The sequence below is a fragment of the Chiloscyllium plagiosum genome, chromosome 30 (genome assembly GCF_004010195.1).
Source record: "Chiloscyllium plagiosum isolate BGI_BamShark_2017 chromosome 30, ASM401019v2, whole genome shotgun sequence".
Classification (NCBI taxonomy): domain Eukaryota; kingdom Metazoa; phylum Chordata; class Chondrichthyes; order Orectolobiformes; family Hemiscylliidae; genus Chiloscyllium; species Chiloscyllium plagiosum.
Genome location: NC_057739.1, coordinates 47119022 through 47132955, shown reverse-complemented (window position 1 = coordinate 47132955; position 13934 = coordinate 47119022). Strand labels below are relative to the sequence as shown.

Below are 13934 nucleotides of genomic sequence, written 5' to 3'. Positions count from 1 at the left end.
CTGTCCCCATGACTTGTCTGGACTTGTCCTACCTGCCTATCTCCTTTTCCACCTATCCACTCCACCCTCTCCTCCCTGACCTATCACCTTCATCCCCTTCCCCACTCACCCATTGTACTCTATGCTACTTTCTCCCCCCCCCCACCCTCCTCTTCCTTATCTCTCCACGCTTCAGGCTCACTGCCTTTATTCCTGAAGGGCTTTTGCCCAAAACGTCGATTTCGCTGCTCCTTGGATGCTGCCTGAACTGCTGTGCTCTTCCAGCACCACTAATCCAGAATGAATTTCCAGATACTAACTGAATTCAAATTCAACATCTGCTATGGCAGGATTCAAATCCTGGTCTGCTGAACACTACTTGAGTTTATGGATGAATAGTCTAACAATAAAATCACTGGGCCATTGTCTCCCCTGGTATACTGTGTACAACTCTGGGAGCCAGAGTTTAGGAAGGATGCAAATGCATTGGAGAGAGTGCAGAAGAGGTTGACAAAAATGGTTCCAGAGATGAGAAACTTCAGATCAGAAATCAAAATTGGTAATATTTCCCTTAGAGAAGACAAGGTTTAAGAGTTTTGGTATAAGTTTTCAAAATCATACAGAATTTGGACAGAGTAGCCAGGAAGAAACTGCTCCCACTTGTGAATTGAGATGCAAGGGCACGGAGTCAGTGTTAGCCAAAAGAAGCCAATGCAAGGTGAGAAAATTTTTTCCAAACAGGGAGGAGCTGGGATCTGGAATGCACAATCTGCAAATGTAGTGGAGGCAGGTTTAACTGAGACATTTAAGAGAGAATTAGAAATTATTTAAATAGAAATAATGTGCAGGATTATGGTAAAATGGTAGAAGACTGGCACTAAGTCAAAATGCTTAGAGCTGGTATAGACACAAATAGGTCAAATATATAAACACAGAAAATTGGAACACGAGTAGGCAATTTGGCTCCTCAAGCCTGGTCCGCAATTCAACATGTTCATGGTTGATCATCCAATTCAGTGTCCTGTTCCCACTTTCTCCCAATACTGATTGCTTTAAATCTAAGAACCACGTCTAATCCCTTCTTGAAAACATTCAGTGTTTTAGCCTCACTTGCTTTGTTTGGCAGAAAATTTCACGGGCTCACCATTCTCAGCGAAGAAATTTCCCTTCATCTGAGCCCAAAGTGCCTTACTCCGTATCGTTAGACTGTGACCCCTAGTTCTGTACTCCCTAATCATCAGGAATATCCTTCCTACATTTAGACTGTCTCATCCTAATCAATCTAGTCTCTCTTCATAAGTCAGTTCTCCATTCCAGGAATCGGCCTGATGAACCTTCATTGCACTCCCTCCATACCCAGAACATCCTTCTTCAGATAAGGAGAACAAAAATGCACACATTGGGTGGCACGGTGGTTAGCACTGCTACCTCACAGAGCCAGAGACCCGGGTTCAATTCCCACCTCAGGCAACTGTCTGTGTGGAGTTTGCACGCTCTCCCACTGTCTGCGTGGGTTTCCTCCGGGTGCTCCGGTTTCCTCCCACAGTCCAAAAACGTGCAGGTTAGGTTAATCGGTCGTGCTAAATGTCCCGTAGGGTTAAGTGAAGGGGTAAACATCAGGGGGTGGGTTGCTCTTCGGAGGGTCGGTGTGGACTTGGGCCGAAGGGCCTGCTTCCACACTTTAAGTAATCTAATCACATTTCAGCTTTGGTCTTAGAATGCAGCAAAACATCCCTGCACCTGTACTCAAATCCCCTTGCCCTGAAGCCCATAAACCTTTGCGTTCATCACAGTCTGCTACACCTACCTAATTACTTTCAACGACAGGGGTATAAGGACACCCAGGTCTTGTTTAAACTCTGTTTATCCATCACTGTTCAGATAATAATCTGCCTTTCTGCTTTTTCTAACAAAGTGGATAAATTCAGATTTATTCACATTATACTTCATCAATGATGCATTTGCCCACTCACTTAGCTTGTCCAAATCACACTGAAGCATCTCTGTATCTTTTTTCACAGCTCAGCCTCCCACTCAAACTTTATGTCATCTGCAAACTTGAGATATTACATTTAATTCCCTCATCTAACTTATATTAATATATATATTGTGAATAGCCTCCTTCTGCATCATTTATAATTGTGATTCTTTTGTGTTGCTGCGTAAATGCCACATTATCCACGTGATATATTCGGGTTGAGGATCTAAAAATCTGGATTTAGGCTGTTGTCAGAAGCAGTCATTTAATGCATGCCTTTACTAACTACAAAATGGCTTCTTAATGCAATGTTTTGTTCTGAAGTGGCTTCTGGGCTGCAAACTAACAATTCTGTTTAAAATGGCACCTAACTCTGCTCAAAGCTGCATTCCTGAACTAATTGAAAGAGATTAGCAAACAATGTCTTCTTCATAGAATGAATTAACTAAGCAAGATATGACATTATTAAAGTATTCTAACTGGCCTTGGGATTCAGGTGACAAGAGATAAAAACGTGCAAAACCAGTCAGTTCCCAGGAAATATTATTAGCTCAATTTTATGTCTATTTGTCATTTTATTTCATTTTATTGGATTAACTTTGAAATTAAAGCTGTACTGTTTGTTAAGAGACCTATAAAAACATCTGTGTTTTAAACTAAGCGTGCAGTTTATCCAGGGTGCAGAGGTGCTTAACCAGTATTGCTGGATAACCTTAGCCTGGCCATTAAATCTTGCTGAATGAGACCGAACTGCTAGTGTTTATTTGACCAATCGCGAACCAAGAGATCCCTCGCAAGGGTTGAGATCGTCCGGGTAACCTCATTTTATGTGCACACAGTATGTCCTACTGACCATTCACGGATTTTCTTAAAACATCTGACTCATATCCAAGATTTGTGAACAAACTCTGTCATACCAGCCAACAGATTGAGATGATTCCCGAGAAACATCCTTGTGACTTCAGTGATTCAGACAGTGTGCATCATTGCTAAGTTAACATGAACTGCTTGAGTGTCCTTCAGGACAGTGGCAAAATTGCAAGGGACAGTGCTTTGTGCAGTTTCTCTCCACAGGCCAATGTACGATGAGGGAGAGTCGACATTTGAGCTGCCCATTGCACAGCTCTCCAACCTTGAAGAGCCATGCACTCCCTCGAAAAGCTAATACATAAACTAATCAGTTTTCTGAAGATGTATGGATTCCTCACATATTCCATTTTCTCAGTCACAGGTGCATGCAAAGGGGGAATGATTTATGCCAACTTCAGCACATTTGCTGTACAAAGCATTTAGCCTGTTATCAACATTAAAAAGAGCAACAGCATGGCTGCAGCCCTCAACATCATAGTTGAAGGATCCCTGACATTTGAAGCTACCTGCAGTCAACAAGGCAGTCACCTACAAGAGTGTCACCAACGTGCCCTCAAGTTTCCATCTTCCTCTTTCTCATTACAACGAAGTGTTGCCTCGACTTACAAAGCTAGGGCAGAGGGATCCCGTTGTATCTGGCTGTTAGCTTGGAACAGTTGGGCAACTAACTCCTAGTGCCTTTGGGCATGGAAGGCCTGTGACTGCCGAGTGTTGCTTCGGTGCAGGCTAACTCTCTACAATCAACTTCTACTGCAGGCTTTGGGATCAGTGATGAGATGAGGTGGAGAGTGGGCACTTCTGGAATACCTTGATAAGAAGCACCAGGCTATCTTTCTGAGAAAGGGACACTTGGAATGAGGTTGAGATCCCTTCTCTCCCTCTTGCTTCACCATTCACGCTGAGCAACTTTGGATTGAGTAATGGACTACAGGTCAGTGTGCCTATCAGGCAGGCTCTGATTATGAAGAACCTGGGCTCTCCAAGACAATTGCAGCCAGATGCACAGCACCACCACAGTATTACTAGCATTGGTGGATCCTCCATCTATCAAATCAATTTACAGTGCCTCTGGCTTTATGTTCCTGTGGCTGTAGTTTGACCAAGTCATTAATAGTTGAGAACTGGGGTTCAATGCGACATAGGAAGATCTCTGGTCTTCAGGAATTCTGAGGTTGGAGTCTTGGAGTGTTGCTTGTCTGGTTGCAGTAACTAGTGATATCTTCAGTATTTTAGACTTGAATTCAATTTAGAAAGGATATGGAGTTATTAAAGGACGCAGGTGTATACCTTGCCAGTGTATCCTCTGAGGGTTCAATGTTCCTCTCTCAGAGTTGGAGCTGAAGGTCTCAAGCGCTGGCCTCTTTGTGAAAGTTAGCTAGATGATATTAGCTGCCACGAATGCTGATATAAAACAAAGGGAAATAGTTGTGGAAGATGCAAAATCGCTTGCGGAGTTTAAGAATGAGCTTGTATTAGTGGCGATAAGAGAGCAACACAGTGATTACTGTGAGGGATTGAGGAGCCTAAGCGCTGCCCTCTGCACTGCTACAAAGAGGCAGGAGTGTAGAGAATGAAAAGAGGTGGTGAGGTGTCCCCAGTCAGTAAGGTGGAAGAACGGAGGCTGGAAAGGTTATTAGTTTGGGAGTATGAAGTGAGTAAGAGCCATTGAGCCAATGTGATGCTGAGCCTTGGAGACATGTATGTGCAGTAGCAGAATAAGACTGGAGTACTCACCTTGTGAGTAACAGTTAACAGAAAGAATGGTGGCATTTACCTTTGTGTTTGCAGAAAATCACTGACCTTCTTTCTGCACTGCTGGATGTGCTGCTTCATTCAGGATACAACACTGACCCATGCCTTAACCAGTGTCCAAGACGGCTGCGGCAGGTGTGGTGACTTTGCATTTTCTCTACCAGCCCATCAACAAGCATACCTAAATCTCTCTGCAAAACAGGGAATTGACTGGTCTTTCTTCAGGAGTTCTCCTTGTTGGAGGTTAAAATCACTAATGAGAGGGGCCATTCCTGAATGAGAGGGGCCATTCCTGACTAACAGCATCTGAAGTGATATGCAGTCAGGTTTAAATATGGCAGCATACTTAGAAGAATACAGCGCAGTACAGGCCCTTTGGCCCTCGATGTTGAGCTGATCCAAGCCCACCTAACCTATACTAACCCACTATCCTCCATATACCTATCCAATGCCCGCTTAAATGCCCATAAAGAGGGAGAGTCCACCACTGCTACTGGCAGGGCATTCCATGAACTTACGACTCGCTGAGTGAAGAACCTACCCCTAACTTCAGTCCTATATCTACCCCCCCTTAATTTAAAGCTATGCAGATCATTCATTATTCCTGTCTCCTTACACAAGACGAGATCTAAGCAAATGTCCATTATGCTGGATAAGGAGACACTCTCGCCTCACATCATCAACTTTCCTTGCCAGGTATTACCAACTTTGTGGAAAAGGTATCCCTGCTGAGAGATTTGCTCAAAAATGATGTCCCTTCTGTGTGTGGCAAGATGACGTCTTTGCCTCAAGCAATTTCCGTCAACAAAATCTTGTTTAATGCCAGACTGTGATCCTGGGAAAGACATAATTCCAGAAGTAGATGCATTGCAAAAAGTCCTGGGTCTGTGCCTTTCCCAAGATGAAGATCCGAGGTCTTTTGGTTCAAAATCCCTGACATCTGCACAAGCCAGCTGTTCTAATATTGAGCATGAGATATTTCCTCTGATATTTGACACTGTGAGATTTCTCATCTGTTTACTCGGAAGAAATTCACCATTGAAATGGACCATTAGCTATTAGAAATGATCTGTCATCAATAGCTAATGAGTGCACTGGCACATTCGCAGCATTTACTTGTCAAGGTGCAAGGATTTGACTTTGATGTCAGATACAAGCCAAGTCAACTCGCCCTCAATGCCATACCTCCGTATTTTTTGAAGTAGCTTACCATGGGGAACCTTATCAAACGCCTTACTAATATCCATATATACCACATCTACCGCTTTGCCCTCATCAACCTCCTTCGTCACCTTTTCAAAGAATTCAATAAGGTTTGTGAGGCACGACTTGCCCTTCACAAAACCATGCTGACTATCCTTGATCACATTATTCCTATCCAGATGTGCATAAATCCTATCCCTTACAATTCTCTCTAAGACTTTGCCCACAACAGAAGTGAGACTCACCGGCCTATAGTTACTAGGGTTATCCCTACTCCCCTTTTTGAACAAGGGAACCACATTTGCTATCCTCCAGTCTTCTGGCACTACTTCTGTAGAAGGTCTCAACATCAGCAAGCATTTCCAGCTCTCCAGTCGTGTGACTCCAAGAAATATAACTAACATCACAGATGTATAATTAATGAAATTAAAAGCAGAGGATTTCATGAGAAAGTTTGCTTCAGGGCATGGCGAACCAAGTGACATGAACTTTACACATTTTACTGGCAAATGGGAAGATTCTGCATAGTACAGATTCTTGCATTGGCAAATTATGATGAGTGTTGAAGCGCAAGAATGACCAGTTTATTCCTATTCTGCTTTTTGTCTGTTAGCCAATCCTTAAACTTATACCAAAATAATATACCCCATACTTTAATTGTGCAAAACAAACCTCAAAAGACAATAAGTAGTAGGAACAGGAATAGGCCATTTGGCTCCTCAGGCCTGCTCTACCATTCAATAAGATCATAGTTGATCTGAAGTGCATGTCCACTTTCCTGCCTTTTCCTGTTAGCCTTGATTCCCCTATTAATAAAGAATCTATCCCAGCCTTAAATATATACAAGAACTTTATCCCCACATCTCTTGATGCCAAGCAATTCTAAAGACTCAAGCCTCTGGGAGAAGAAATTCCTCTTCATCTCAGTCTTAAGTTGGCATCTCTTCCACACGGGGAACATCCTCTCAACATTTACCCTATCAAGCCCCTTAAGAATAGACATGTTTTATCTTATGATTTATCAAAACGCCTTCTGAAAATCCCATTATTATACTACATCTACCAATTGCCCTTTACCAATTCAGTTACTAACATTCTCTAGGAATTCTCAAAGAGATTGTCAAATGAAGGTTCCTGTTCCAATCCATTCAGACAGACATTGTCCAATCAGATCATTACTATGTAACAATCCATTTATTACATCTATTTTTAATAGTTTCTAGCACTTCTCTACCATTGACGCAAGTGTACCAGGTCTGTAGTTCCCAGTTTCCTTCGACATCTCTTAAAGTAGTAGAATGACATTTCTTACCATACAATCTACAGGAACTATTCAAAAAGTGCGCATAAGTTTGGATGTTCTTCAGTAAAGCATCTACTCTCTTCATAGTGATTTCTTTTAGCATTGAGATGTACAATCAGGCTCTGGGGACTTATTAACCCCCAGTCCCATTAACTTTTCCAACTCAACCTTTCTACTAAAACTAATTACTTTCAATTCCTCATGCTCCCAAATTCTTTTAATCTTTCATTCAAGGATAGTTCTTGTTTCTTCCCTCAGTGAAGATAGGAACAGAAGCAGGCCATTCAGCCCTTCAAGTCTGTTCTGCCATTCAATATGGTTGTGGCTGATCAGTGTTCTAACTCCATGCACCTGCCTTTGGCCTACATTCTTTAGTACATTTGCTTAACAAAAATGTATAGAACTCAGATTTAAAATTAACAACTGATCTAGAATCCACTGTCATTTGTGGAAGTGTTCCAAACGTCTACCACTTCCTCTCGACCAATATATCTTTCCTAAGGTATGGTGTCCAGATCTGTTCACAGTATTCCAAGTGGGGTCTTGGGTTTTGTATAACTGTAACAACTTCTGCATTCTGGTATTCCAGTCCTCTAGATACAAAGGCCAACATGCTATCAGCTTTCTTGATTATTTTCTGTACTAGTCTGTAACATTTTAAACATCTATGCACCTGAACCCTAAGCCTCTTTGGACATACTTCCTAGGTGGAATGAAGTTAAATACAGGGTATGTTCATCTATTCTCTCTCGTTCCAAAATGGATAGTCTCAAACTTGCTTAATTAAACTCCATCCACCACAGTTTGGCCCATTCACCTTGTCTCACCTTCACATTCCTCTAAGTTCATGCTATCATATATACTGTCTAAATTGGCACAAAGTTAGGTGGCATCAAACTTAGATATGACCTTCTATACCATTATTAAAGTTGTCAATAAATAATGTGAATAATTGAGGCACTAAAACCATTCCTTATGGGACTCCAGTAGTCACATCCTGCTAATTTGAGACCTATCCATTATCCTTGCTTGGTCACCTTCCTCCCAACCATTTTGTAGCCATGTCAGTAATTTACCCTCAACTCTGTGGGTTTCTACCTTTGTTAACAATCTCTTGTGGGACTTTATATTAAAAACTTACAGAAGGCATTTGATAAAAAACATCCATAGACATTCCCCTGTCTACTGTCTTAGTTAGCTCTTCATAAAAAAACTTCAATGAGGCTTGTCACACATGACCAACCATGAATCTATGCTGGCTCTCCCTGATTAACTGAAAATTTGCCAGGTATTCAACCCATCCTTGGTTATAGATTCAAACCATTTCCCAATCACAGATGTTAGGCTAACTGGTCTATAATTCCCTGGCTTTCTCTCTTCTGCCATCTGTTTAAAAAACTGGTGTGCAATTTTCTAATCAAGACGGATAACTCCTGGATTGAGGGAACGCTGAAAGATTGGAGTTAGGGCATCTACAAAATGCTCCCCTACAGCCTTAACACCTTTGGAAAGAAATGGTCAGGTCCTGGGAATCTCTCTTTAATGCCATTAATTTCCTCATTAACTGTTTTACACGTTAATTTTATTCAGTCCCCGTCTCCCCCCCAGCCACTATTAATTTCATTTCTTCCACCAAATCATCCTCCTTTCCTATTATAAATATAGTGGCATGTATTCAACAGGTTTGTCATTTCCCCATAGTCATTGGCAATTCCCCTAATTTCAGTCATTAGCAGGCCAACATTGCTTCAGATCCCTGCCTTCCCTTTATGTCACAAAAACATTCCTTCTTGTTGATTGAGGTTTATTGCATATTTACTTTCATAAGCACTTTCACTAGCTCTTGTAAGCTGCTTTGTGGCCATTTGCAGGTTTTTGTATCTCCCATTCAGCAGGATCTTTGCTTATTTTTTGCATTTTTATAAGGCCTACCTTATTGTTTTATGCTGTCCCTTATCTCTTTGGAGTTATACAGTGCAGAAACAGACCCTTTGGTTCAACTCATCCATACCAACCAAGTTTTCCAAACTAATTTAGTTCTACATGCCTGAGTTTAGCTCATATCCTTCTAAACTTTTCCTATTCATATACCTGTCCAAATACCTGTTAAATGTGAAATTGTATCTGCATTTACCACTTCCTCTAGCAATTCATTCCACATACAAACCATCCACAGTGTGAAAATGTTGCCCCTCAGGTCCTCTTGACATCTTTCCCCTCTCACCTTAAATATATGTTCCATAGTTTTGAACTTGGGAAAAGACCTTTGCTATTCACCTTATCTATGACCCTCTGGATTTTATAAACCTCTGCAAGGCCACCCCTCAACTCCAGTGAAAAAAGGCTCAGCCTATCCTTATATTTCAAACCCACTAGTCCTGAGAACATCCTGGTAAATCTTTTCTGAACCCACTTTAATTTGATAGTATCCTTCCTATGACAGGATAACTAGAAATGTACACAATACTCCAAAAGTGGTCTCAATGTCCTTCACAACCTTAACATGATGCTCCAACTCCTATGCTCAATGATATGAGCAACGAAGTCAAGCATGCTAAACAACTTCACTACCCAGTCTCCTGTGGTGCAACTTTCAAAGAACTTTGTACCTAGGTCTCTGTTCCACACCAATATGTAGAGCCCTACCATTAACTGTACAAGTCTTTAGATATAGGAGAAAGTGAAGACGGCAGATGCTGGAGATCAGAGCTGAAAATGTGTTGCTGGAAAAGCACAGCAGGTCAGGCAGCATCCAAGGAGGAGAATCAACGTTTTGGGCATGAGCCCTTCTTCAGGAGTCTTTAGATATAACTTTATTTGACCATGGCTGTTTTTCCAGTGAAGTAGAGCTTTTCGCTCTTGAGGATATAAACGGTGTTGTGCTAAGTGTATTTCTCAGCATTCTCCATTGTTTGTTTTACCCATTGGCAGAAGTTCCCTGCTTTCTTTGGGCAATGTCTATTCTTATTATATGGGACAGTCAACAAATGCTGGCCAGCCAGTGACACTCCCATCCCACAAACAAAATAAAAAAAACAATTAAAATTGGCTTTACCCAAGTCTAAAATTCTCATAGCTGATCATGCCCTTCAGATCATCTCCATCATGTGGAAGCAGGCCATTCGGCCCATCGAGTCCACACCATCCCTCCAAACAGCATCTCACCCAGACCCACCTCACCTATCCCTGTAACCCTGCATTTCCCAAGGCTAATCCACCTAGCCTGCACAATCTTGGACACGGAGGAAATTAGCACGGCCATTCCACATAATCTGCACATCCTTTTGGATTATGGAGGAAACCACAGCACCCGGAGGAAACCCATTCAAACAGGGGACAACGTGCAAACTCCACACAGACAGTTGCCCAAGGCTGGAATCGTATCTGGGTCCCTGGCACTGCAAGGCAACAGTATTAACTACTGAGCCACCTTGTTGTTCTGTGTACTCAGGGTGAAGACATAACTAAAGTATGCATTTAATTTGTCTGGGACCTCAATGTCCCCTATTTTAACTTCTCCAGTTTCAGATTGCAATTGGCCCACATTAGTCTTCACTAATTTTTTTCTCCTCACATACCTTTTATCATCAGTTGGATGTTCCCACAACTTACTCTCAACTTCCCCCTCTCAATCCCTTTGCTGAATCTCACAATTGAATCTAATTCCACTTCTAATTTCCCCAATCAACCATGGCCAGGCCACCTTTTGTATTTTAATTTTGTGCCAGACAGTAATGAACAATTGTTGTAGTGCCTCTATGTAGGTTATGTCAGGCCAAGAAAAAGGACAAATCCAATCAACTTTTGCTTGTTTAAGCTGCTCCTTAAGAGCACGAGGGGAACACCTTCATGACATGGAACCCAGGAGGAGTTCAAGAACACTGCTCATCCCCAGCTTCTCAAGGGCAATTAGAGATGGGCAATAAATGCTGGCCTTGCCAATGATGTCCACATCTTGAGCAAATGAGAAAAAGAAAAGTACACTGGCTATTGCAACAATGCAAATGAGGTGGGGGTGGGGGGGGGGGGGGGGGGGGGGGGAGAGAATGGACGCAAGGGCAAATCAATATACTATTTCATTTCTTGTCCTTTTCACCACTACCTCACTCCAATGTAAATGTACATTCTGCTCACTTGGCTGCCAAAAAGTTAATGGATAAATTAAATGAAAATTTGGAGAAGGTGTACAGAGTTCCAGAAAGCCCAGAGGAAAAGAATAAGAAAATTGAAAATAATCTAAAAGTATTTCATTTTGCTCTTATGAACTGTTTTGCCAAAATCTCAGTAAACCATACCTTTGCTTTGCTGTATGTTCTCATCTTCTGATTTAAGATTACGAGCTGTTTCATCATAGACAGTGCTGCTCACGTCAAAACCAGCCAGATTGTTCACTGTTCCTAACACCTTGTTTCCTTGTTCTGAAATTTTCTTTGAAAGTCTCTCACTGTAACTTGCATTAGGATGAAAATTGGCCAGATTCTCTTCACTATCCAAGTCATAACTCGCGTCAAGGCGCCCATCATCAAATTCTATGCCTTGAGAATCTGACCCAGGCATGTAGTAAAATGAATCAAAGGAAGGTCGAAGTCTTTTGAAGTGTAGAATCCGTGGTATTGTATATTCATAGGTAACATAAGGGTTCTTGCCACTTTGAATAAGTAACTAAGAATGCAACAGGATCAATTAGAACACCGTCACCATTCGTACAGCATGTGCGCTTGTACATGTTTCACTAAGTGCAGTTCATGGCATCTGAACAGTTGAGATAATACATACATTAAAATGAACAGAATATTATATTAATTCAAAGAATGCCTTGGTTGAGAGAAACAAAGGGCAAGTAACATTCACATCAAACAGGTTTCAGGCAATGAATTACCAGCACCAAATCCCCCACAATCAACATCCTGACAGTTAGCATTGACAAGAAATTGAATTAGCCTAAAAATATAAATTTTGTGGCTGCAAAAGCAGGTCAGAGGGCAGGATCCTACAGTGAGCAACTCACCTCATAACTCCCGAAAGACTGCCCGATTATAGAGAACTAGTAAGGATGTGATTGAGCACTCCCACTTTCCTGGATGCATACAGTTCCAACAACATTAAAGAAGTTTGACATCACTCAAGACAAAGCAAACTACTCGACTGGCACTACATCCTAAACATTGATTCCCACTACCACCGATGCATAGCGCATACCATCTCAAAGATGCATTGCACAAATTCACCACGGCTCCATAAACAGCCCCTTCCAAGTTCATGGTCACTGCTATCTAAAAAGGTCAAAAAAGGTAGAAAATGCATAGGAACACCATGGAAGTTCTTCGCCAAGCCACTCACCATCAGGACTTGGCAATGCATTACCATTTAGTGCTACTGGGTCAAAATCCTGGAACTCTCTCCCATGACACCATTAGATACAGGTGCAGAATTAGGCCATTCAGCCCATCAAGAGTACTCCATTATTCAAGGAGACCATGCCTAATCAGATAATCATAGAAATATAATAAAGTAAGAGTAGACTTTGAGTGTGCTTTGCCAAGCATCATGATCATGGTTGATCATTCAACTCAACAGCCTATTTTTGCTTTTACCGCATAAATTTTGATCCCTTTAGCCCCAAATGCTATATCCAATTACTTCCAGAAATCTCTCAATGTTTTGGCCTTGACTGTTTTCTATGAAAGCAAATTTCACAGTCTCATCACTCTCTGGGTGAAGAAATTTCACCTCATCGCAGTCCTAAATGGTCTACCCTGTATCCTTAGCCTGTGACCCCTGGTTCTAGACTCCCCTGCCACTGGGAACATCATTCCTGCATCTATCTTGTTAGAATTTTATAGGTTTCTATGAGAATCACCCCCCAACTCCCCTCATTCTTCTGAACTCCAGTGAATATAAAGGTATTACCTTACTGGTGTTTTGTACAGCTGAAGCATGACCTCATGGCTCCGAAACTTGACCATCCTACCAATAAATGCCAACACAATATATAGAACATAGAACAATACAGCACAGAACAGGCCCTTCGGCACACGAAGTTGTGCCGAACATTTGTCCTAGCTTAAGTACCCATCCATGTACCAATCCAATTGCCGCTTAAAGGTCGCCAATGATTCTGACTCTGCCACTCCCACAGGCAGAGCATTCCACGCCCCCACCACTCTCTGGGTAAAGAACCTATTCCTGACATCTCCCCTATACCTCCCACCCTTCACCTTAAATTTATGTCCCCTTGTAACACTCTGTGGTACACAGGGAAAAAGTTTCTGTCTACTCTATCTATTCCTCTGATCATTTTATAAACCTCTATCAAGTCACCCCTCATCCTTCGCCGTTCCAACGAGAAAAGGCCTAGCACTCTCAACCTATCCTCATACGACCTATTCTCCATTCCAGGCAACATCCTGGTAAATCTCCTCTGCACCCTCTCCAAAGCTTCCACATCTTTCCTAAAGTGAGGCGACCAGAACTGCACACAGTACTCCAAATGTGGCCTAACCAAAGTCCTGTACAGTTGCAACATCACTTCACGACTCTGGAATTCAATGAACGCTAATACACCACAGGCCTTCTTACAAGCTCTATCCACCTGAGTAGCAACTTTCAAAGATCTATGAACATAGACCCCAAGATCACTCTGTCCCTCCACCTCACTAAGAACCCTACCATTAACCCTGTATTCCGCATTCTTATTTCTCCTTCCAAAATGGACAACCTCACACTTGGCAGGATTGAACTCCATCTGCCACTCCTCAGCCCAGCTCTGCATCATATCCAAGTCCCTTTGCAGCCGACAAGAGCCCTCCTCACTATCCACAACTCCACCAATCTTCATATCATCTGCAA

General features: G+C 42.0%; 1 protein-coding gene across 1 annotated transcript in view; it reads right to left on the bottom strand.

Annotated features, from left to right (window-relative positions):
- The window catches only part of adamtsl2 (ADAMTS-like 2), a 251356-nt gene that overhangs the window by 155244 nt on the left and 82178 nt on the right, over positions 1-13934 (bottom strand). The window contains exon 11 of the mRNA XM_043719728.1: positions 11381-11747. Coding sequence (XP_043575663.1) covers positions 11381-11747 — 367 coding nt within the window. The remainder of the gene's footprint in view (positions 1-11380; positions 11748-13934) is intronic.